Raw genomic sequence first — 24,851 nt, forward strand, 5'->3', positions numbered from 1 at the left:
CACAGAAGAAAAATCACCCCAAGGCTTTGCTTCTCCGTCCCTGGGTGTCCCTGGCAGGACGGAAGCTTGAGGCTGGCTGGGGGGGGACACTGGGCTGCAGCCCCCACTGCGACTGCCCCAGCACACAGCGACAGGTCAGCTGAGTAGCTCAAAGTTTTCTTTTTTTTTTTTTTTTTTTAAAATTTTAGCTCAACTCTAAGGGAGCTTCTAAAATAGCAAGTTCTAAAGAAAAGGCTTTCCATAGGGGTCCAAGGTTGGAAAAAAAGAGTGAAAAAGTTGAATTGCTTCACTCTCGTGATGTCATCCTGCTTGATCTGCAGCAAAACAGGAGGGGGGACCCTGCTGCTTTTTAAGAGGCACCTGGCACCCTGCGTGGCTGTCTCAAAGAGGAGCATCAGGCAGCAATGGGACAAAGACTCCAAAAAAAGCCAAAAGCTCAGAGATGGTTCAGACGATTTTGCACATCACCATGGTGGGACACGGCTACCGCAGAGGAAGGTCAAGTCCCTGTTTTAGGTGAATGTTCCCATTATTTATTGTATCTGCATTGATCTATCTAACCAAGCTCCAGAGCACCCTTGTGAGAAAGGACCATGGGGGAGGAGAACTGTGGCCCTAGCAGTTGCCAAGAGCAGGAAACCGGGGCGAGGGCAGGAGCAGGCAGCAGTCGCGGTGGAGAGCCTGCCTTGCTGGCAGCGTGATGTCCCGGGGCCCCGGGCAACGTGACCACAGCAGCTTGTGTGGAGACAAAAAGGACCATCAGATCAAACCGGCTTTCACTTCTCATCTGGGATCGCTTCTAATCCATCACCTGAGATCCCAGAACTGAGCCCTCACCACAAACAGGTTCAGATTTGGGGGGAGCAGAGACAGAGTATTAAACCGAAGTGGAACACATTAACTTTTTTGAGACCAATAACGTCTTCCCTCCTGTCCTGACCACCACCACGCTGCAAGGCATGAAGAACAACAGAAGAACGAGCTGTTCAACCACGTATGCACAACGTCAGCATGAGCAACAGGAGGCACCAGCAGAAGGGGACGCTGAGGCAGGAGGACGCAGCAGGATTAGCCACGATGGACTCGATGCGGCACTTCCCAAGGATTTGCCTGTCCTGCATCCAGCTCAGGAGGAGCCCTCAAGACCCCTCCTTTGCAAAGGTGCAGCAGATGTCTCTGGATGAAGCATTGCTGCTCCCACAGTAATTCCCCTTCCCTCTCCCGGGTTGCCTTGCCCAGCGGCAGTGGAAAGGAGACCGGTGGGGCTGCCCCCCTGCCCAGGGCCGTGGGGCACATCCCAGGCAAAGCCGCTGCTCCCGAACAAGCCAGGGAGGAAGAAGAGGGTCAGAAGCAGAAGGCGATGGGGGGCCGAGCAAGCCAGCACCCCGCCAGCTGCAACACCAGCAAGGGTCACCGAAGCAGGACCCAGCTGCCAGGCGAAGGCACCCGCCACCCGCCTCAGCCCCCTCCCGCCATGCCGGCTCGGCAGCGCGGCGCTACAGGCAGGAACGCGCTCCGGCCGTGCTGGCACGGGCACTGCGCACCCTGCTCAGACCTGCCCCGCCAGCGCGAGGGAGCAACGGCCTCGGCCACCAGCTCCAGCCTGGGCCAGCGCCCCAGGGCCGGGAGCGAACCGCTGCCCACGGCAGGAGCTCGGCAGAGGTTATCACCACCCACAGGCGGTCACGCTTGGATATTAAGATTTGCTAAGTCCTACGCAGTGAAGACAGACTCCTTCAGTGTCCGAGGCTGCGGGTTCAGAAACAGCACTTGCCCTCACCTTTTTTTTATGTTTATTATTAATTGCTTGTGCCTCTTTCTGCCCTTTGCATATCCTCCCCTTGCCTACGCCCACAGCACAACCCTGCTCAGATTTCCAGCTGTAGCAATCCGCATCACCCGGTCACATCCCATCCCATTTCCTGGTCCCACCTCGGGGACGCCAAGTCCAGCTTCGCGTAGGATGCTGGTGCAAATGTACATCGCACCCGTGATGTGCACCCATGTCCCGACTCCCTGTCACCAATGGCCCAACTCAACGCTAAACCCACAGAAGCGCAGCCAATGCTCCCCAGGGAGAGCAGGAGAGCGTGAGGACTCAGAGATGGAGAACAGGGATGGGGAGGAACGTGTCTTGCTCTTCTACCCCATGAAGACACCTCCTGCCCTCCTCCCACCTAGAGAACCACAGCTCCAGAGCAGGCTCAGCCCACGCCACTCGCCGTGCCACCCTAACGAAGTTGAGTGCTATAATTACTCCTTTCCTTTGTGGTTTGCTCTGAACTGCCGAGCTCTCTGTGATTGCCCTTCTCCTCCGACCGGCCTCCTCCCGCACAAGACGCTCTCCTGCACACCTTCGGCAGCAGGACGAGGGGTTAAGGGCAAGGCAGCCGAGCCCTGGCAGCTGGGGGGAAGGCAAGTCCCACCACAGGGCTGAGGGCAGGTGGAGGCAGCTGCCTACATCCTCTGCTCAGCTGTTTGCACTGGAGAGCCACCGAGCAATGGGATCAAGGGGCATCCAGTGCCACGGGAGCATCTCTCGGGTGCCCCAAACCCCTGGAGCAGCGAGAGGGAGCAGGACTTCACGCCGCGTGTTGTCTCTGCTGCAGACATCAGGGAGCCAACGTTTTCACTTGGGGGGGTTGTGGTGAGCTGCAGTGGAGATGGCGAGCGTCGGCAACGTGCCTGCGCCCATCAGCAGGGCTCCCTGAGGGCCCCTGCGCAGCCTCCCCAAAACTCCTCCATGTGCTTCACCAGGGACAAGAAGAGATGCCATCCACCTGCCCAGCATCACCCCAGGGTGGGTGCTGTGGACCAAGAGGAGGAGCACCCTGAAACGGGGTCTTGCACAAGAGCAGCCCAGGACAACACGTCATGGCAATGAAGAAGGTTGGATATGACCGGGAAGGGTACACGGGCTCTGGCAGCAACTCTGAGCCGTACGTCCATGCCGACATGGAGGGAGAAGGAGCCAGAGCCCTCCCTACCCCTACAAGTTTGTCTCCCCGTTCTTCTTGGAGGCGTTTAGACTGAAAGCCCCTTTTGTACCAGGACCAAGGGCCGGTTCGCTCTGCAAGGCAGACCCCAGACAGCTGGGCTCTTGGGTAAAATTCATCCCCAGCAGCTGTCCTGGGCTCCTGGAGCCCTTTTTGATGCAAAGAGCCCTGCTTCTCCCCCTCCGCAGGCAGCTGGGGGATTCAGCAGCTTAGATGGTCTTCTGCTCTTAAAGTGCCCAACCATCCACAGTTCAGAGCTGGGGAAGCTCCGAGCAGCCCAAGCCCAGCAGGACAACGCTGAGCACCCACCCACGGGAGAAGATGGGTCTCCTGGGCACCAGACACATGGTGGCTGGGGACAGAGAGAGCCCCTAAGGGAGGCCCAGGCTGAACCCCATCCCTGGGCTGGGTCTCGGAGCTCAGCCATGCCCAGCTGGAGATGGACCAACTTGCTACCTGCTGCAGGCCTTTGTCCACCCTTTAAAACCCAGCTCAGAAAAGCCACACCTAAGCCATACACCACTCAAGTCTTATGGATCTGGTATCAGCTCCACCACTGACTCCTGATTTGATTTTAGACCATACACCTATGCCGAAACCCAGCCTCTCCGCAGACCCCATTACTACCCTGTGACCAGGGTGAGGAGATGGAGCAGGGAACCATCCCGTGGTGGGGCAAGACAAGGGCACGTGGTCCAGCTCTGGGGCCAGGCACGGACCTCCCAGGTCCTGGCTTGGCCACCACACGTCATCCCGCAACCCCCGGGAGAGGCACAGGGTGGGGAGGGGAGGTGGTGCCCTCCGACCGACTGCTGCATCCCTCACAGGGGAGAGCTCGTGGGTGATGGGGAATGGAAAAATAATTAACAGGCCAGAAGAGGAAAAAAAAAAATCTCCAAAACATTAGAGAGAATAAATGACGGCTGGTGGGGGAGGGAAGCTGGCTTTAATACGGGATTAATTGAAAACAAGATAGAGCTAATATAAGCCAGGGCTCCAGTTTAATAGTGGCTCTGGTCCATGATGTTATTAGACTTTGGCTCCAAGGCGAAAAATCTGAATCCTGCTAATGAAGAGGCGGTTTCTGCCCCACAACCATAAGCAACAATACTAAACAACAAGCCGTCACTACGACACTTCCACAACCACCGACTCTCCAGCACCTCAGAGGCTTTTCTAGATGCTACGCAGGCGGGTGGGTCCACACACGAGGCCTGAGCTGGCATAAGTGTCATTTTCTGCAAGCGCCTAGGCTTTTGGCATTTTCTTTTTTATTTTTCTTATAGGTTTGATAGCATTTTTTATGCAAACTGACAGCTCTTTCAGCTGGGATAAACCCAAGGCCAACAGCCATGTATGTAGACACATCTGAGCACAGACCCAAGACCAACTTCCAAAGGCATCACCACCGGAGCCGAAAGAGCAGCGCACAAGGCTCAGCATCCCCGCTGGGCTCTGAGCCCGCAGCGAGGGACGGGGGCAGGTTATCAGCCAGCGTCTCACCCAAGCAGCTGCCCGGAGCTGTACTCACCTTCTTCTCTCTTTGGTGGGCTCTCCATCGGCACCGCCTGCGGCTTTGCCTCTGCCTGGGGAGGCTGAGCAGCCAGGGGAGGCTCCGAACTCTCTGCTTGCCGTGCCGGCGGGGCTGGGACCTCGGCAGCCTTCGCTACCTGAATTTCCACGCGCTTGGTAGCAGTGTCGGGCACAGGAGCGTTGGACGTCTCGGCTCTTCGCTGGGGCATCTCCGGGATCTTTGATGCCGGTGCCTCCACCCTCCGGAGACCCGGCTCCTGGGGCTTGCCGAGGGTGATCTCAGTCCTCCTTGGGGTGGGCTCGGGGGGTTTGTGCCCCAACACATCTGCTCTTTTGAGGCCAAACCTTGACAACCCTGAGGTGGAGTTCTCCACCTGCTTGGATGAGATGTCAATGGAGATTTCTGTTCTTCTGGACACCGGCTCGGGCAGTTTGGGTCCAGAGAGCTCCACTCTCCTCAGAGAGGGCTTGGGTGATCTTTGGCCTATGGGGTCCACATGTCGTGCAGGCTCCGAATTCCTGGCGCCGAGTTCCTGAAACTTCTGTGTGGAGCTGGACACAGTGGACCTGAGGAGGGGGTTTGGGGTCCGTCTTTGTGGGGTGGAGGAATTTGAAGACTGATCTACCTCCTCGACCTCAAAAGATCTTTTCAGAGCTGAAAAACATGAAAAGAAGTTCAGAATTTAGTTACCATCTGCCTGAGCAACTCAAGAGACACTTACAGCCACTGCCTGAGGCTCACAACCCCACTCCTGCTCCTCCACCTGAGGGTTCACAGCCCCATGGAACGCAGGTGGGGACTGAGGGCCAGGCTCTGCCTCTTCAGCCAAGTTACAAACCCAGTAACAGAGCTGGAACCAGAGCCAGGAAATTCAACCCCAGAGCAGAAACCACCCCTGTGCTGCCCTCCATCCCACCCACGCCCCACGCGTGCTCAGAGGGGAGCCCCATGGCGGGGCAGAGCACGGCACAGGGCTCAGAGGCACCCAACACCTCCCTTTCCCTCACGCATCCAAAGGATGCGCAGATAAACACAGGCTTCCCGGTGAGCGCTGCCAGCAAAATCCGAGCTGGGAACAGGAAAACAATGCCAGGAGAGCACCAAATCCATACAAATGCAGCAACAAAACCAAGGTGGCAGCCACAGAAGCTCATTTCCTTAGAAACAATCCTAGATGTCACCCGAGCCAAAGACTGAAGTGCTTTGAGAACACTGACATGAGATCCCGATGCAAGGAAGGGGCCAACTGGGAGGCCTTAGGGACATCCCAAAATCTAAGCAGCAGCATCACCCTCATTTTACCAACAGGGAAGTTAGGAAGCAAAGAGATACGGAAGCAACATCAGACTGGATGTTCCAATTTACGCATGAAGAGGCAGCAGAGTCCCACCTTCATCGAGCCCCAGCACCGCACAGGATCTGGCCGCGCTCTCAGCTGCAGTAGAGCAGACGCACAGGTCTCCCCCGCACAGCGGAGCACCACTCAGACAAGTGCCTGTCGTTCGGCTCTGCCCGTCACATGGGTCCCCTCAGCATGCAGAGCTCCCCAGTCAGGCAGGCATCGTAAGAATGAAACCCCCCCCCAACACACACCCCCACCCCCTGCGAGCCAGGAGCGTGTCCAAGGAAACCTGATGGACGCTGGTGGCAGACCCTCGGCTTGGGGGCACAAAGTATCGCCGAAGGCAGTGGTGCTCCCATCCCAGCCATGCAGTTGAAGGCCAGTAGCTGCCTGACCATGTTCTGGCTCATGCCTGGACATCCACGTGTCCCCCACCAGCCCTTCCCACCCCACTCCAGACCTCGTTAAAGGAGCAGACGCCCTCAAGCCCAGCAGACCCTCTGCTCCACTCAGGAGCCAGCCAGGTGGGAACGAAAGGCTGAACTGCACGGGAAGGGGGGAAACACAGAGAACCGCTGCTGGATCCCATCTAAACACCCCGTGCCACCCACACCCCGTGCCACCCAGCACCCAGGCAGGCAGGGGGTCAGGGCAGGATGAGGCAGAGCCCCGGAGTCCCAAAGGAGCTCCCATGAGGCGAGGCTGAGCCGGAGTGGTGACAGCCTCAGCGGGACAACAACCACGCTGCTAATGATCAGTAACGATCCTTTACATCAAGAGGACAATATCAGTGAGATTTAGCCTTTAAAAACCCAGGCTTGGGATCACACAAGACGCCAAGAGCAGGGGGGGAGAGACTGGAACACAGTCTTCCCTCTTCCAGGGTTGTTCACCCACCTCCCAGCCACCCCTGGGGTGCAGCTGGAGGAGACCCACCACGCAGGAAGCACCTCCGCTGCTCCACAGGGCTGCTCTGACCCCCCGGGGCAGGGCCAGGGGGCCTGGAGACCTGGGGACCCTCCATCCCTCGGACACATCCGTTCACTGGAGAGGAGCCATCTGGCACGGCTGGGTCCAGGCGGCGGGACGGGGAAGGGGGGCCGTCCACGTGGCAACCGCCCCGGCTCTGCTTCGCCAGCAGATTGCAAACGCAGCTGCTGACACCCGCCGCCCCCCCTGCTCCAGGCAGGGCAGGCAGCAGATGCGGCTGCCTCCGTCCCGGGCAGCAGGGGCTGGGGACAGCGATGGCCCCGTCCGTGCCAGCAGCTCCAAGGGGTCCCAAAGGAGACGGTGAGGAAAGTAAGACCCTCGGAGCTGGGGTTCACGTGTGGGACAAACCGCACTACAGGGAGGCGCACGGGGGTTAAAGTGTTAGGATACAGGCTCTGGGCTGCTTTTCCTTTTTGGAGGGGAATACCCCAAACCTGCTAAATACGAACGTCAGGCTGCAAACCCAGGCAGAAAGGGCACTGCGGAGCCTGGGACCAGGAGCCTCCCCAGGACCCTCCGTAATAGTGACCCAGCAAAAGCCCCTCCCGGGAGCCCCTCTGTGCTGGGGTGCTGGGACGGGCTCCTGGGGAGGGGGTCCCGGCTGGCGTGGGCAGGGAGGGATGCACGGGGCGATTCGCTCAGTATTCACCGGATGGAAACAGCACCACGGCCGCTTTACAGCGACAAAGAGAGGAAAGCACCAAAGCACAACATGTAACATCCACCGTGCAAAACCCAGGAAGGACCCCACGAAGGGCATTTAGTGACAAAACAGTCTGTCCTGCATCTCAAACATATTCAGACATTGGTAGAAGGAGAAAGGGAGGCAGTAAAGAAAAATAAAGAACCTTTTCCTCCATTTTATCTGCTCTGTTTTCTGAATCCCACGGAGCCCTCCCAGCCATGTCACCACTCGCTCGCAGAGGCGAGATGCTCTCTGCGGCAACCTCTGTCCCACGGTCTGTGCTTGGCGCATCGCGTGCACTGCAGGTCCGTGTCAGCACCCCCAGAACAATTAATCCAAAAAATGTCCCACACTTGAGAGCTGTTCCAAAGTGTCCATAAATCTCAGGTCTCCAAAACTGAGCTGGAGCTCAGACTCTCCAGCACAGACTTTTCTATCGTTTTCCTTCTCCATCATACCTTTAATCCCGAAAATAACATTTCAGCTGTTTTTCCCCTAAAATCCAAGTTTAAAACAATGCACCAGTCAAGCCCAGTTCCCATCTTGCAGGAAAACAAAGAGAGTGGAAGGGACGACCTGATGGGGAGCCTTTCCCTGGCCTCGAGCAAAGCCGGGCGGGCAAGAGCAGCGGAGGACACGGCCCGGCCAGGCGCTGCCAGCTCCCTGATGGATGGGATCTCAGTTTTGTCCACGTCAGGCTTTTAAAACCTGCTCGTCACTACTCCAGCCAGCCAGCTCAGTCTCCATTTATTCCCTTCAACAAAGCAGCCTAATAACCCCATGACAGATGTGTCTGGAGGAAGAGTTTGAAAGTAAATGCTCTCAAGGAACCCGATAGCAAAGGAAACGCTGGCGAGCATCTTTCCTCAACAAATATCCCTCTGGAAATTTCTCAATACCACATGGTTTGGGGATTTCTTTTTTGACCCAATAACAAGCTTTGGATACAAAGAGCCGCACTGACCTCCGGGACTCATTGCATGAGCCACCTCCATCATGTCAGGTCCTTTGAGTCCCCCTGCCACCCGCTACTGCCAAAAGCAACGGTGGCATCGGCGACCGGGTGGTGGGTCACCAGATGGCAATGCTGGAGCTGCTGCACATGGTCCGTCCTTTTGACCTCAGACCCCTCGAAGTGCCCCAAGCCCAGGGTAAACCTGCCCACCAACACCAGCACGGTCTTTCTGGAGCACAGCCATCCCCTGCCCTTATCAAAGGGCTGGACTGAATACAACACCCCAAAATGGCTTTTCTCCAGCTCTTTCTGGGCCTCGCTGCAAAAAGGAGAAAAAGGTCAAAGCGCAGCCGTGAAAGAGTTCAAAAAAGCTGAAGGAAGAGCTGCAAAACCACGATTACAGCCGCAGGGGACTCAAGCCATCCAAACAACGCCTCCCGTGCCAGCGCTGTGGCCCCGACAGGGAGTAAGGGGGTACTGAGGGGCTGGGCAAGGAACCGCCGCCCCAAGAGAGGGTCGGAAATGGCTCAGCACAGTTTCTGACAGCAAAATCACAAGGACTCCCAGGTCCCAGAGGCATTCCCACCCCAATGGTGTCACTGATTTGCCTGGGGACAATCCAAGACCTTTCACACCCGTGGCTCTCTGTGGGATGGCGTGTCCATCTTGTGCCTCTGGTTCCACGGGGATTTTGGTACTCAGCTTCTCCTGCCGGCACATTTGGCCACTGCCCTGAGTCCATCGTGGTCTGGAGACGGTCAAACATCCCATGCACAAGAAAGGAGAGGGACTGCGACCCACAGAGTCTGTGTTTCCACACCCACTGCCATGAGTATGATCCTCAGGGATGCCACCTTCAGCGATGGTGGCCTTCGGTGGGACCAAGCACGGCTGCAGCTCCCCTGCTCAGCGTTGCCTCTCTCCTGCTCCTTGCACAGAGAAGAGAAAAGGACCTCAGGAAGCAAAACAACTCTCAAAAAAAAAAAGAGAAAAAGCTTAAAAATAGCCTGTCCTGCTCAGAGCCAAGAAAGGAAAGCAAACAGCCTCTGCTCCAGATGACCCTCCTCCCGGCTTCCTGCGGGGAAGCTGGCGTATTCATTACAGCAACAGGAGCCGAAGGCAGGGCAGTGCCGCGGGGCCCCGCACCCCGCTCCCACCCGCATGCTGCTGGGGTCCCACGCCAGCAGTCCGTGGCTAATGCTCCAGCTCCCCGTGGGGCTCTGGGTCTCCCTGTCCCCAACACCCTGGGCCAAGACGTCCCTGTCCTCAGCAGGGTTATCCCCGCTGTGATGTTTTCCAGGAGATTTTCAGTGCTAGCAGGGCTTCCCCAGCCCCACCAGCAGCAGCCGATCTGCTGGCCGGTGTCGGAGGCAGCTGGCAGGGAAAGAGGCGGAGGTGCCGAGCATCGCCCTTCCTCCTCTTCCTCTGGAGGTGCCCGTGCCGTGGGGGGCGAGCACAAACCCGTGTTACCATTGACATATGCTTCCTTTTAACAAATTCCAAACCAATTCAGGCAGCTCTGGCTCAATCCACCATCGCTGAAGGCAGCAGCTCCCCTCCCACAGCAGAGAAAGCCCGAAATCCCCTAAAATGCAATTTCCAAGCACTTCCTTTCAGACGGAACCTCTGCCCCTGCCAACCTCTGCCCATGACCATCACACCCGGGGGGGGGCTGGGAACTACTCGCCACGGTGTCCCTTTGGGGACGAGACCTTTGCAAAGCTCTCGAGGTAGCGGCGTTCTGCTCAGCATCACCAAGCTGCAGCCCTGCTCCACAGGGCCAGACGGGCAGGACGAGCTTTAAAAAATACCAATATTAATCCTGGCAGATGAGGTAGGCATGGACTTGCCGAGACAGACCTGATGCAGGCAGCTCTGCCGGCTGTGCACAACGGCATCAGCTCCTGCAAACCCGCAGTCTTGACCCAAACGTGGTCCCTGCCAGCCAGGCGCTTTTGGGGCAAGGAATGCGTGCTTTCAGCCCCGGCTCGAACGCTCCCCAGGCAAGCACAGGGCCTGAGAAGTAGCAAAATATTTACGTGTCTTTCTATTTTGTGCTGCAGCGCTGGAGATGTCTGCTCGGTGCGGCCGCTGCACCCTCCCGGTCACCCCATGGCCAGGCACCAGCAGGTCACACGCCACCAGTTAAAGCTACTCTTTAGGGATCTTGCAAATTGGGAAGAGAGGGCAGAGGTCCGGTTCAAATCCCAGTAGCTCATACGACAGCCAAGATTTTTTCCAGAGAAGTTGCAAGCAAGTGACATGGCCGGCGTCTTGTCTACACGCTCCTCTCCCAGATGATGAGTCCCTCCTTGGGGGTCCCAGCCAAGCCAAGGACGCCCAGATGCCATGAAAAGCTCTGGCTCCTGCCCAAGGTCTTCACATCTCCTGGTGGGAAGATGTGTAACCGCACTGGGGTTACACGGCACGCCATCCACCGTGGCTCATCCCACTCCATAGCCCGGCTCTGGGCACCCCGCAGGACCCAGGGTGGGTCAACAAGGGAACATCTGCTCCTTCTTTCTTCCCTTTTTCAACAGAATACCCAGTCGAGGGGATGCTTTATACAAGGAAACCTCTATGCACAGAGCTCGGGAGGAGACCAAAATAAACAGCGAGGGTAGCTGGCTCCTCTGGGACCCGCTTCGCAACCGGAGCCTCGGGCTCTGCCGCGGCCGCAGCGCCCAACTGCTTCCCATTAAACATCCTCTGTCCCTCACGTGGTCTCTGTAACCCAGGGGTTACGTTTGCTTGCTTGCTTAAGCACGGAAAGCTTTTCTTGGGTTTTTCGACACATAGGAGCCTTATGGGACCAGGGCAGCCAGGCGCCCCGTTATTTCACACGATACAATGGTACCGTTTGAGAGCGCTGACTTTCTCTAAACTGCTACCAGATGGTCACCTCCTGTTCCCGGGGAGGAAAGAGGGGGAGGCTGCAGGTCTCATCTTTCAAGGAGCTCTTGGAAACCTAACACAGCATTAACCACTCACGGCCCTGAAAGCTTCCCAGACCCCTGTCACCAGGCAGCAGGATGCTCACGGCGGTTTTCAGGCTCAACTCATGTGCACAGAGCGCGTTCGCCCACGTTACTGCGGGGCCACCTGGGTTTGGCTTAACGTCCGCGCCGCTGTTAAATAGCTGCTGCCATCCATAGCAGAGATGGATGCATTTTAGTGACCTAAAGGCTCAGTTACAGGGACAAGTAGGATGTTCTTCATGTAACTATAGGGTGTATATACACTGTATCGTAAACCTAAAGGTCCCGCAGCAGAAGGGGAAGGGAGTTGTACCCCTGCTGCAGAACCAATGCAGGAAATCTCCATCCCATCCTCAACAAGAAGGTGCTCCCAAACACACTGAGCCCCTCCGTGGGGTCAAAAACATGGGGCTGAGATGGGAAATTCACTGGCGGTGAGGGCAGCAAGCAACGCTACACGTGCTGGCGGGACTTTGCGAGTACACCGACAGCTTCAGAACAGCCCGAGAAATTCGGATCCTCTCTTACATCTGGAGAAATGAAGGCAGGAAATTTTAAAAGCACCTTTTCCAAAGCTACCAGTCATCCAATGTAAGAGAGAAGAGTAATCAGCGTTGCTGGATCCCCTCCCTGTGCTCACACTAGGAGGTTACATGCCTTTTTTTTACCAGTAAACCAACTTCGTTGCAATACATACACATAAACACATATATAAATATATATATAAAGACAATCTGCTGTTATAGCATGACTCTCATGCTACCTCGGGTCAGGTCATGACTGGTTTATACACAGAAAAATCCTTTTTCTGACTTACAAACAGCATTCAAAAGAAGTTGCAATAGATTGCATAGTCTGGCACGAATCGTGCGTAGAAGATAATGCTGGGAACGTGCTGCCAATATGCAGTGCCTTCCTCACCTCTGCAAACGGTACCAAGAGCTGAGTTACAGAGCAAATGTGAGGATAAATGCAAGTTCAGGGCTCTGACATTAACCAAAGCTTTTCAAGCAGCATTTCACTCACACGCAGTAAGGTACAAAACAGCCTCAGACCGATGCAGCAAACCCTCATTCACCAGAAATGAACAGGCAAAAGCAAAGTTGGGACTAAGAATAGAAAAACATAAAATCCACACTCAGATTAATTCAAAATCCCAGCTTTCCAGTCCCTCTAATGCAGTTCTAGAAACGTTTTTGCTTTGATTCTCCATTACACTTTGGTTTTTATAACCATTAACCCTCAGCAAATGCTTCCAGCTCAGACCAGTATATTTTACATCCCTTATATTCATTTCATACTTGTACAGAAAATTACATAAAATACAGGGTATCCAGCCCAGCAGATTACATTACTGGCTCTGCCACAGGCTCTCTGCAGCTTTTGCCTCCGGTCTGTGCTCCAGTTTCCTTTCATAAGGGGAGGAGGAAAGAGAGAAATAAATCTTCTCTGCGCCTCCCAGGGGACCGCAGATTTGGTTTGGTTCACTCATATTTCTAAAACACCTTAAAGTTATTACCCAGAAGGTAAAAGTATGCTGCAGATGGTCTTGCAGACCCCAAACCACCAACTTCCACGCTGGTACCACGCGGGGTGTAGGAAGCCATAAGCACCCGGACACCATCCCCCCGAGTCGTGGTGGCTCCCAGCACCCACGCAGGGCACCTCCAGCGTGACTCAGGTGGGCGAGCAGCGACGGGGGACTCGGTGATTAAATCATTAAGTGATTTTAAGGCTCCGCTTGAGAAGACGCTCTGATGGGTGGTGTTGCAACACGCTGATTAAAAAGCTACAGAACAGGGTAAATTAGTACAAGTGGGTAAAGGAGGGACCCGGGAGCCGTTCAGGCCCACAGCGCTGCCTGTGCTGCCCGCTAGCCCTGCCTGTGCTGCCCGCTAGCCCTGCCTGTGCTGCCCGCTAGCCCTGCCTGTGCTGCCCGCTGATTGCTGGTGCCACTGCAGCCAGCTCTGGTGTCTCTGTTGGAGGGGACACCCAGCACTGCAATGTCAGCAGTTGTCCAAACGTCCTGAAGGCTGGCAGAGAGCAGACCATTCCTCCTTTGTCCTCCCTGGTAAACTAAACATGCTTGAAAAAGGAAAAAAAAAAAATAAAAAATCCATCCTTTTCACATTTCCCCATATTTACACTTCCAATGACTAGATGAAAGAAAGACTGATGTCCCAACCCCAGGTCTCTCCATGCTCTTTCCCTCCCGAGCCAGTCCAGCAGACCAGTGCCAGCGTGACGCTGTGTGCCCATGCCCTCACCCCTAACCCCTGCCACAACTCCCAGGGCCGGGGCAAGCTGGAGAGCACCCGACCCACCAGGAGCAAGGGGCCGCACAATTTTGTGATGCTTACTGAAACTGCCACCTCTACTGCCGGGAGGACGGCGGCACAGATCGATGTGGTCACGGTGTCCCCCGCACTACAATCCACAGGAGACTGCCTGATGTCGGTGGTGCCTACACCAAGACAACAGGTTGGTACCCCACCCCAACTTGGGTGCCAGCAACCGGGCACCTGCTGCAGCGCTGGGAGGATGAGGAGGACAGACCATCATGACACCCATGGTGTCTCACCTTTCAGCGTGCAAAGAGCCAGCTTAGACAGACCCGGCACCTGGGTCACCGCTCCGAAGGTGTCCCCAGGAGCCCCAAGTGCTGAGCTCCGTCCAGCAACCTCACAAAAGCAATCAGGGTAAAAGCCTGAGTCACAGCCATCAGGAGAAGAGCTCTCATTAATCTGGGGGCAGCTTTTCAGAATAAGTTGAGGACAACAATAAACCCCTTCCTTGCCCAAGGGCTGCTCCTCACCAGCACCACTTGTGCAGCGGGGAAGGGAGCGAGGAGGGCTCTCCTGCACGGCACAGCAGGTGGATGCAAACTGCTGATGCCTCCATGGGTAAAGCAGAGGGGTGCCAGGACCAAATGACACCCTGCAGGTATGAAATGACACAACTCTAGCCCCGTGCTGAAGGGCATGACAGCCCACCCCTGTCCCACGAAGAGTTCCCCTGATGGACACTGACCCCCACCAAACAGGTACACCGCCATCAGGAACTGGACTCGGACCCATCCACTCATTTTACAGACTTCAAACAAGCTTCACCGGGATTTAGGGTCACTTGGCTTGTTGCCTCCATGTCCCACCTCTAAAGACCAAGAAGGTGCTAGAAGTCACTGCAGAGGAGGAGGGAGGGACGTTGGGAGAGGGAAAGAGCCTGCGTAATGGTCCTGCAGAAAGACGTTGCCTTAAATATCAATTATCAGTTAGAAACATGAATATCTGGAGTGATTATGGACTCTGAAGTCTCCATTATTGTCTTTGGATTGATGACAAGTCTCAGTCCAGGCTTTTGCAGCTGCTGTCTGGGTCCTGGCTCCTGGGAAAACGGGCTGAGCAGCTCCCTGCAAGGAATGGCTGCAAAACAGAAACTAAACCAGCACCCAGACAGTGCGGCCACAGCACAGCCGGAGGTGCCAGGACTCTCACTTAGCAGCAGGTCACTCAAACACATTAGGCATGACCCAGCATGTTCTAGAGGTGCTTCCTACTCACTCCACTGGCATAAACCACCAACAGGCAGTGAGCAAAGAGTAAAGCTGGAGAATTCTTATATTTTAGGTGAGCTTCTTACTAAGGGAAAGGTGCTACCAAGATCCCAGAGACTGACGAGTACTTGAAAGAGCCAGTATGATGTTCACGCGCCAAAACCTTGACCTACCTCCTGGCACCAGCAGTACGCTTGCACGGCCAAAGTAGTTACCCTGGCCCTGGTGTAAAGACTCATCCTCTCTTTGTCCCTTCCCATCCAGCCACTTTTGAAAGGTTTCTTTATGATTAGCGCAACACTGTGCTCACTTTGCCCAAGACTCATCTCAAACGGACAGCAAGACCTCACCTGTACCAGCCAACGCTGGAAACCCTCCATGCTGTCGCAGAGCCAAGGACACTCTGCTCCATGCTGCAGTGGTTGCCCGTCCCCAAGGACATGCAGCCCAGCCCTCTTCGCATAAGATGACTATAAACAATGACCTCTGGATGATCCTACATCCTAACAGGGGCCAGAGGCTATCCCCAGAGCCCAGCTCACGTGGACGGAGAGATCCACGTCCTGTTCTTCCTTTTCCCACTCCCTCACAACCTTTTTATTCCCAAGGAACTAAATATACACGGGGGGAAAAAAACCAAAACAAAACACCACAACTGCAGGTCTCCACTGCTGTAACCAGGCAGACGCAATTTTTCCACTCTGCGACTGAAAGGCCAGTCCTGCTGGAGAAGATACAACTTTCTGCTGGGGAAGACACAACTTCTGCCTTCCCACAGGCACCTTCCCCTGGCTTCTGACCCTCCCACCAGGCACTGATGTAGCAGAAAACCCCGGTCCACCCCATCCTTTTGTCTCAGATTCAGAAACACAGATAAAAAGAGTGGCAAAGAAAGAAAAATTCTCCAAAGTGCCTGAAACCTTGTCTTTGAGGATACCAGCTTTGAGGTGACCAGCTACCTTGGAGCAGCACGCTACCTCCATCAGCTGGGAGAGCAGCGTGGGCTCTACCCATGCTGGGCTGGTGATGAAGAGTACCAGAAGAGCCTAGTTAAAGCACAATTTCTTGTGATAGCCCAGGAAATCCAACAATTGACATTCAGAAGCTTTGCATCACTCCTAGGGTTGAGATGACCCGAGATATAATCTGAAAGATCTTTTTGCGTATCTTTTTCCAGGCACTGAACCTCCACACGCGTAGGACCGTTAGTCACCCACCCAGACTATCAGCTCACTCCCACGTGTGTAAGCCCAGGCGAGCGCTCATCCTGCAAACCCACGGCAGGGCTTACAGGAGAGACCCTGAATCCAAGTGAGACGCTTACGCAAATACAAAGCACATCCCCTCTCCGGAGCTTTTCACCATATTGAATTCAAGCCACATCACCCACATAACATTGCGACCATCCCTCTGGCGCGTTCCTGCTAATATTAGCAGCAGGGTTGAGTCCCAGCATCCGCAGCACGTGGGCAGCAGCTGCTCCCCGTGGCAGCAGGCAGCAGGCATGCCAGCCCCAAGCAGCCTGGGGGACACATCACGGCCACGTGTCCCAGAGACATCCCGGGCATTTGCTCAAGTAAATTTTAAGGACAAGCCCATGAGATTCATGCATGTAGAAAAACTTATTTCTAATACAGCCACCTCCTGAAAACAACCTGGCTGATATTTTTTTGTCTTTAATAACTTTTAAAACCCAAGACATAACTTAGCACAAGTCAGTAGCTCCTGGAGACACAATCTGTGGCTGAAATACTAGAAATATCCTGTGTCGGGTGGTGCAAGAAGTACGTGTCTATAGGAAAAGCGTCCAATAGTGGGGAAGAAAAAAAAAAAAAAAGAAAAAATAAAACAACCAGAGAAGCCTTCCTATCAGCACTGACGTGTCCTGGCAGGGCCGGAGGCTTCTTGACCTCAGTGCCCAGCCCCATGCAGCAGACGACCACTCTGACCGCAGCACTGCCGAGGCTCGCCCACCAGCGAGCACACGGTCCTCAGGGGAGCTGGGCTACAGGGAACGAGTAGATCAGGGATTAACGACCATCGACGAAGGCTGTCTCGTGGTTTCTGCCGGAGCGAAGCTGCAAGCCTGTGTTCCCCCAGGTTCTAGCTCCGGACATCACATTGAACCCCACCACACCACCCTACCACGCATTTACAGCCTCACTCTGCATTTACCACCTCTTGCAGCTTGCACCCGCTATGACATCTTGTGTTTCAATATTACGAGGAAACGAACTTGGCGCTGACTGACAGCATTGGTAAAGGCAAGGAGCACTCAGCATCACTGCTGCCAACTCAGCATCAGCGACTGCCAGCAAAAATGCTCCTCAGCTACCCCTGGGACTGTGCTCAGCAGCAGCCACATCCCACCGGGATGAGGGGCCGGAGCAGATCTCTTCTGTCTTACTACGAGGTAGTAGATCATGAGTGCGCAGTACTTTAAATCCTTGGCAGGAAGACAAGTACCATGCTGCAGAGTTATCTTTGGGTGTCATCACAACCAACCAAAGCTGCAACCAGGAACATCCGCCCCTCTCCGCAGTTGATCATCACAGACACCAACGCTCCTGTATCACTCAACCTGAGTAGGATCAGGACGGTTTGAGGCTCACACAACATTAACACGCTGCACAAGCATCCCACCACCCAGGTTGATTTACTGCTACAGGTTCCCTTCCTCGCTGTTCAGGGGTCCGTGTCTGAGACTCCGGGGAGCTGAGTGACCCACAGCCCCCTCCGAGGCAGAGGTGAGCTTGGGAAGCGCTGCCGCAACCACAGCTGAACCAGCCACGCTTCCAAAAACCAGCCAAAATCTATAAACCTGGGGGCAGAACTCTTATTCTCTGCAAATCCTGGCAAACCACAGACCTAATAATGCTCTCCCCCATTAGAGACGAGGAAGCTCTTGCCAGTCAAACAAGCAGGATTAGTGCCCTCCTCGCAGGACGTGCGTACTGCTGCCTGGATGCGACCGTTCCCATCGCATCATCGGGGGCAAGGAAGAACGCACTCTGCTGTGCTGCGTTTCCCTCTCACACGCTGCTTTGATGTGAAAACTAAACTGGAATTGAGTATCCCGTGCTCCTTCCCCCTCCCGAAAGGCCCCTGCATCCTCCTCGGGCTCACGGAGGCTGGCAGCTCCCACGCCAGCAGCCCACAGCCGAGCCCCAACTCCCTGCCTTCTGCAACCCAGCAGGTACAAGAAACCTGTCAGCCCTACGCCGGGGAGCGATGCTGTAAGGAAAGCAGGCAGGGATGCTACGAGAAAAGCAGGCAGGAGCGACCAGGGTGATTCGGGAGGGCAGGCAGCGTGTGACCGGCAAGAACAAAGAGGGCTCTGGCTGCCGGGTGATCTGGTGTTTCTGCTCCGCGTATTTTTGGCTGATCTTTCCTGCTTGGCCAAGGGCTGCCTGGGGCTGAGATACCCACCCAGCAGACACGAACATTGCATCTCCTGCCCTACAGGCTAGAAATTAATTGCCTTGTTCTTGGGAAGCTGCTATACAACCCAGAAAACTAATTAAATTGTGAAACAGTAGCCCGGATCCCTGCTCAAGGGCAAGGCCAGACCTTTTGGCTGCAGATGCACAGAGCCTTCCCCAGCCTCTCCCTCTGCACAGGCAGGAACTATAAAGCGCTCCATGGACTGAAAAAAAAAAATCGCACTGCGGAGCGGCTCGGTGCCACCAAGGAGCACACACAGCTCGAACAAGCTGCCCCAGGGCTCACAGCAGAGCCTTTATCATATCCAAGTAGGGAATTACTCATTCTTCAGAGATTTAAATGCAATTGGGGCAGGCGAGAGGAAAGGCTGTAATTACATCAGCGCTCGGGAGCCCTGCGGTGGGGAAGCTCACGAGTCCCCAGAGGACAGTTACAAAGGCGACGTTGAACCCCCAAGTGCCAAATGGCGTATTCGGGTCACTCTCTGTGTCCCAACACTTGTTAGTCCCAATCTTCCTAAGGGACGTGACTTCTCTCAGCCTGCTGCTAAGCCCTCCACTCCCAACTTTAGCTGAAGAAAGCCCAGGGTCCAGAAAAAAAGAGAACGTGAATGTGGCTAAACCTTACGACAAGGGCTGCAGAGACCCCAGCTCTGCCACCTGTTTCCTGCCTGACCTGGAAGAGGAACCCTCGTACTCTCAGCTTCCTCAGCCACCCAGCAGGAAAAACACCACCGCGCTCCTTCCCGAAGGCAAGGCTGGATTCACCAGGAGACAGGGAAGTCGTCTCAGCCTATAGCTACACGCACAGCCCCTGGATAAGCTTTCACCACGGCCCCCAGATCTCCGCTATTTCTTAGGGGTTTTTTTTTTCTAGAAACCACTGCACAAAGCTCAGTTTGGGCCGTTGCCAGGATGTGAGAGTGCGCAGGGACGGAGCTGCTCCTCCAAAGCTCTGCTCAGGAAGATGAGCTCCCCCAAGCCGATCTCTCAATGCCTGCTTCAGACACAACCCCCCACCCCTCTTCTGCCTGCCTTTAACTCTCATACCCATCTGGCAGCAGCACGCTTCTCCGCTAGCTTATTTTTTTGCCTGAAAAAGCCAACATGCTGGGCAAAAACCACAGACGCCCGGGGAGGAGGCATCCCTGTCCGCACGCCAAGGGGATTGCAAGGAGATACTCCATCGGAGAGCAAGGCAACGCTATCGGGCAGCTGGAGCTCTGCCACGGGACAACTGCAAAGCTTTCTAGGGCGGGCAGCTCCCGCTATGGACATATTTGAAACTTGGGTTCGTTATCCACCTCCAGCTACTCTAGGGCTGAGTTTGCATCCAAAATCCGAGAGTCGACAGAAGGGACGGTGCTTGGGGTTTCACAGACTTTTAGGCGTGTCAGGCGTGTGTTTTCAGCTAAAAATCTACGCAAACCAACTTGGGAAAGGAAGGAAAAGAAAAACATCCCGTAAGATCCTGCCGTAGCAGATAACACCCGGGCGCAACGCTGCTCTGAACAAAAGAGACCGCAGCCCGGCGGCAGCCCCCACAACCACCGACCCCCGGCTCCGGCTGCTGCCCGGGCATGGGGGCTGGCTGCCCCGGGGGCGATGGGGGCTGGCTGCCCCGGGGGCGATGGGGGCTGGCTGCCCCGGGGGCGATGGGGGCTGGCTGCCCCGGGGGGGACTGGGGGCTGGCTGCCCCGGGGGCGATGGGGGCTGGTTGCCCCGGGGGCGACGGGGGCTGGCCATGCTCCCAGCCCGACCCACCCGGGCGGGTGCGACCCGCGGTGCAGTCCCGGCAGAGACCAGGTTCCCCCCCCCACCCCGGCACCTCCGGGGCGGCGGCAGCGGGAAGAGGCGGGGGGACCCCGAGTGGGGCTCAGCCCCGCTCCGCCCGCAGCCCCCCCCAGCCCGGTAAGGAGCGCGGGCGGCTCCGCGCTGCCCCGCCGGGCACGACGGCAACTTCTCCCGCTTTTCCCCCCTGTTTAACCCGCAAAAGCAGCACCCCCCTCACCGCACCCCCAGGGCCACCCACCTTCGAAATCGGAGATGATGCCCTCCAGGTGGGCGTTGACGGCCGGGTCGGCCATGGCGGGACGCGGGGCGCTGCCCCCCGGCTCTGCGGGGCGCGGGCGGGCGGGTACGCGCAGCCGCCGCCGCCTGCGGCCGAATGAATGGCGGAGGGCGAGCGGCTGCGGCCGCCCCCCGCTCCGGCGGGCAGCCTGCCATGCCGCCCGGCCCGGCCCAGCCCGGCCCAGCCCAGCCCAGCCCAGCCCGGCCCGGCTCGGCCCGGCCCCCTCGCCGCGCACTGGCTGCTCCCCACGCCCGTCACGCCGCCCTCACACCCCCCCACACACCCCACACCCCCCCCCGCGGCGCCGGCCCCTCCGCGGAGCGACGGGCGGGACCCCGGTGGGTGGATGGGGCACCCGCGGGAGCCGGGCACGGCCCTGCCCGCCCGGGGGGGAACAGCTTGTCCCGTGTGCCCCCAGCCCGGGGAGGAGCACAGCGCCTGTGCCCGTTCAGCACGAAGGCCCTGGTAAGAGGTAACAGCCCAGGGGTGCCCCACGAACGGGACGGTGCCAGCCCAAACGCGGGGGTTCCACCAGCGGTGTTCTCGAGCGCCGATAACCCGTTCGCTTCGACAACCCATTCGCTTTTCAGTTTGCCCTTGGTTGGATAGGAGCAATTCGGCCACCCTCCTCTATTTCTATAATTTCTCAAAATCAAACCAGAGCACTGGCTCGCAGCGCTAACCCACCGCTACCATATCCAAGCCACTTCTGCAGCCGGTTCTGGAAAACCACCGCCGAAGCAGCCGAAGAGGCTACAAAACCTGCCCCAAAGCTGACGCACGGCCGGGCACGCCGGTGCCAAGCCCCACGCTCCTGCGGCTCTCCGGCCACAGCCAGCGAGGCGAGCGCCAGCTCCGGGCATCGACACCGGCCCCTTCCACGGCACTGCTGCCTTCTCTCCACCTCTCACACCCTCTGGGTTTGTGCATCACTCTGCTCCTTATCTGATGTTTCTCCCTTCCCATGTTGATTCAGATCCTGGCCTCTTGACCCCTTTTTTATCCTCCCCACCCTGTGTTTTAGTAGCATCATTGAAAAGTGATGATACCCACTGAAATGTGTCCAGGCACATCAACAGGAAAAGAAGAATTAATGGGCTGGAATTCTAGTCCACTTTGGGTGAAGCATAAAGAAAAATTATGCAAAACAGTAGTCCTGTTGCTGTCTGTTACTGCAGAAAGTACATGCTTCATCACTTACGTCACACTTTTAATTTTACATTTCCAAAGCCTGCAAACACCACAGACTCCCCAAGAGCGTATGTGAACCAGAAAATGAAACCAACAGCACCAATTTCCCAGACTCAACAAGTTCCAGGTTCTCTGTACTGTTAATAGCTTGAGGTTTTAATCCAAGGAAATGCATTACTTTAAAACATGAGAACTGTTTAGTCTTGAGAACACACCTTTAAAACAGAAGTATGGTATTTTAAGGCAGACACAGTGGTTTTCCTCCCTTTTCACAGACAGCAGCGCTCAGCCTTTTTATTTCTTGCGCTCCTAGCAATGTCAGAAACCACCACACCACAACAGCGCAGAGAGGAGCAGGCTTTGCATCTCTGTGCAATCGCAACAGGTAAACGCCTCCTCGTGCAATACACCGCCCGTAAAGCCCCGCTGCCCCAACGCCATTACCTGTTCCCGATGCCTGAGGGGAGAACAGAAACGAACGTGGACCCGCGGCTCTCGTGCCGCCGGGCTCAGCACCCGGGTGTCGGGTCCCTGCCGTCCCCACATCCACGCACGCTCTGCAGGGAGCGGTGGCGGCTGCCACGTTGCCCAGCATCGCGTGCTGGCGGACCCGCACCCGTGGCATTGATTTTCGAGAGAAAGTGGCTTTATTTTTCTCCTCTCAAGAGCTCATAGGCAGGTCACATCGGCAATCCATTTCAAGCAGATAAAAATGTAGCTGTAATAATTAACGTAGTTACTGAGGGAGAAAAAAAGCTACTTTGTTCAAAACTGTCGATGACTCCCTTGCTGGAGGAGCAGAACCAAGATTAGCCTTTCACCAAGGCTGTTAAGCATGGTAACTCCCCAGGGCACTCTCGTCACAAGGTTGTAGAATGGGTTTAAAGGAGGAGGAAAAAAAATGAACTAAGCAAGACAAACTAAAAATCAATATTGTAAAAAAGATGAAGAAAAAGTGATAGGGTCAATCTAAGGAAGGAGTGAGCACATTGTTTGATGTTCAGAGTCTCCCTCCCCTTGCAAATGCCATGAGATTCAGTGTCAGACCCACTGCTTGGAGTTTGGTGGCACCCTCTGAGCTAGGTCTCAAGGGGATCGGTGTGGCACTGTGATGGGGACTCTGGTTTTGAGGCCAGCCGGAGGCAAGAAGGAAATCCCTAGAAAAAACCCCATTTGATGGATTGTGAGCAGCGAGTGTCACAATGACATCCGCCGGTCTCGTGAAGCTGGTGAAGAAGCTCCAAGCTCTTCAGCAGAAGAGTTTGAGGCAGTTTGGTTTAGTCCCAGTTCCCTGGGTCACTCTGCGTTTCCTAAGCAAAGATGATGTTATCATCCTGGATCTAATAAAGGTTTAGCAAATCAACAGGCCTAGAGGAGAGCCCCAAGAAGTGTGAAATAAAATATCCGGACTATAAGTAGGAGTTCATTTTCATTAAAACCAGCTGGTTAATATTGCACCCATGAGCACCTAAGGCACTGAGAGGGGGAGAGGAAAATGGAAAATTACAGCAACTAAAGAATAACAAGAATATCCAGAGCTCTAATAGTAAATATTTAAAGCAGGAAGGTATGTAAACAACTCACCCCACAGCACATAACCCAAGTGCCTGCTAGTAGCGGAGGAGCAAGCTTTCCTCCAGCAAGATAAACCCATCCTTCTCTCTCCTGGAGACTTTCTTGCACCTTTATCTGATTGAGCCACAGTCAGAGGCATGGCTTTACAAGAGTGTAAGACCAAAAAAAAAAAGATAAAAAAAATCATTCACTTGTCCAGTCTGCACATAACAACTAAACACCATTTCATCTGGTTTTCTACCTGCATCCTGAACCCAAAAGCTCGCGTTTAGCTAAACATTGGTTCTAGAAAGGCAGGTAACCCTGAGAAGCTGAGGACCCATCCCAGAGGGATGGAGAATCAACCACCTCCTCTGGAATTTGTTTCTGGGGCTCCCCGTCAGTGCAGCAGAAGTGTGTGTCGTACTGCTCATCCAAACGCAGTTTCGGCACAGGCCCTGCTTTGCCCTTGTCTGGTAGATCGAGGAGATTAAGGACCCTGAGCCTTCTCCTGATGAAAGATTTCCCACACTGATCATGTCACCTACCTTTCCTTTGATAAACTAATCAAGTTCTGCTCCTTCTGTCCTTTGTGTCAAGTATTTTTTTTGCTCCCTTAGTCACTTACCTGGCTTTCCTGCTCCTTTCTCCCAACATTTCACAAGTGCTTGCCATTGGATTTTTATTTTAATAAAGAGAGAAAACTCACTTTTCAAAAGAAAGAGAGCAGATCACATCTCTTGTGTTGCTTGCTGCTCCCCTTGCTTGCACAACCATGGGTCTCACTAACCGTTCTTATTGTCTCAGAGGACTCACCTCGAGCTCCTGGTCAGCTGAGACCTTCAGGATACTTTACACAGCAACTGCTGTCCAAGACAATTCCTGTTCTACAAACCACTGGCCACAGGAGGGTTTTAAGTAAATAACTTTCCTTGCTGTATTACATTACGATGGAAATATTTCTTGCTTCCTTACTAACCCAGGCCACCGAGGGCACTGACTGCCCAGCCCTTTTTCCTTCACCATCACTCTGCTCTTCAGATGAACAATAAACTTCCTGCAAAGTTGTTTTGTTGGCCTAGAAGTGATTTCCTGTCCCCAAAAAGGCAGCCTGTCAAATCTGCTGATCACTTAGTTATAGATACCAAGTTAAAACCAGCTTGATGCCATGATAGCTGGCAGATGCATAAACGTTGACTCTTGTCCCCTGGGTACCTTATTACCCCCGGGCTCTCCTGCCCTCCGGGCAGTGATGTACCTTCTCCAGATAGATCACAGCACAACCTCCTCCAGCAGCAGCCAGTGCCGGTCACTGCCTCTGCCCTGACATAGGCATGGGGGGGACCACTATGCAGAACAGACCTACAAAGTCACTTCAAGGAGGAAAAAAAAAACCATAAGAGAGAAAAAACCCCAAGGAGATGGTCGGTATCAGTGCTAGAAGATTCCTTATCCAGACAGGCTAAGGCAGAAAAAAGATTTTCCTATCCATGTGCATTTTAAACAGCACCGTACAGTTTTCTTGTAAGCTGCTAAGAATGCAGTTTTTCAGGCAGATT

The 24,851-nt window shown here is 55.1% G+C and overlaps 1 protein-coding gene across 10 annotated transcripts in view; it reads right to left on the minus strand.

Moving 5' to 3' along the window:
* The window catches only part of SEPTIN9 (septin 9), a 142,545-nt gene that overhangs the window by 54,815 nt on the left and 62,879 nt on the right, over nucleotides 1–24,851 (minus strand). For 9 of the 10 annotated variants that reach the window (XM_075770966.1, XM_075770972.1, XM_075770968.1 and 6 more), the window contains one exon: nucleotides 4,528–5,184. In XM_075770966.1, the coding sequence (XP_075627081.1) occupies nucleotides 4,528–5,184 (657 nt within the window). Of the gene's footprint in view, nucleotides 1–4,527; nucleotides 5,185–20,508; nucleotides 20,705–24,851 lie in introns of those variants that run through there. The other variant, XM_075770969.1, reaches the window with a different exon arrangement.

This window comes from Balearica regulorum, chromosome 18, assembly GCF_011004875.1.
Source record: "Balearica regulorum gibbericeps isolate bBalReg1 chromosome 18, bBalReg1.pri, whole genome shotgun sequence".
NCBI lineage: Eukaryota > Metazoa > Chordata > Aves > Gruiformes > Gruidae > Balearica > Balearica regulorum.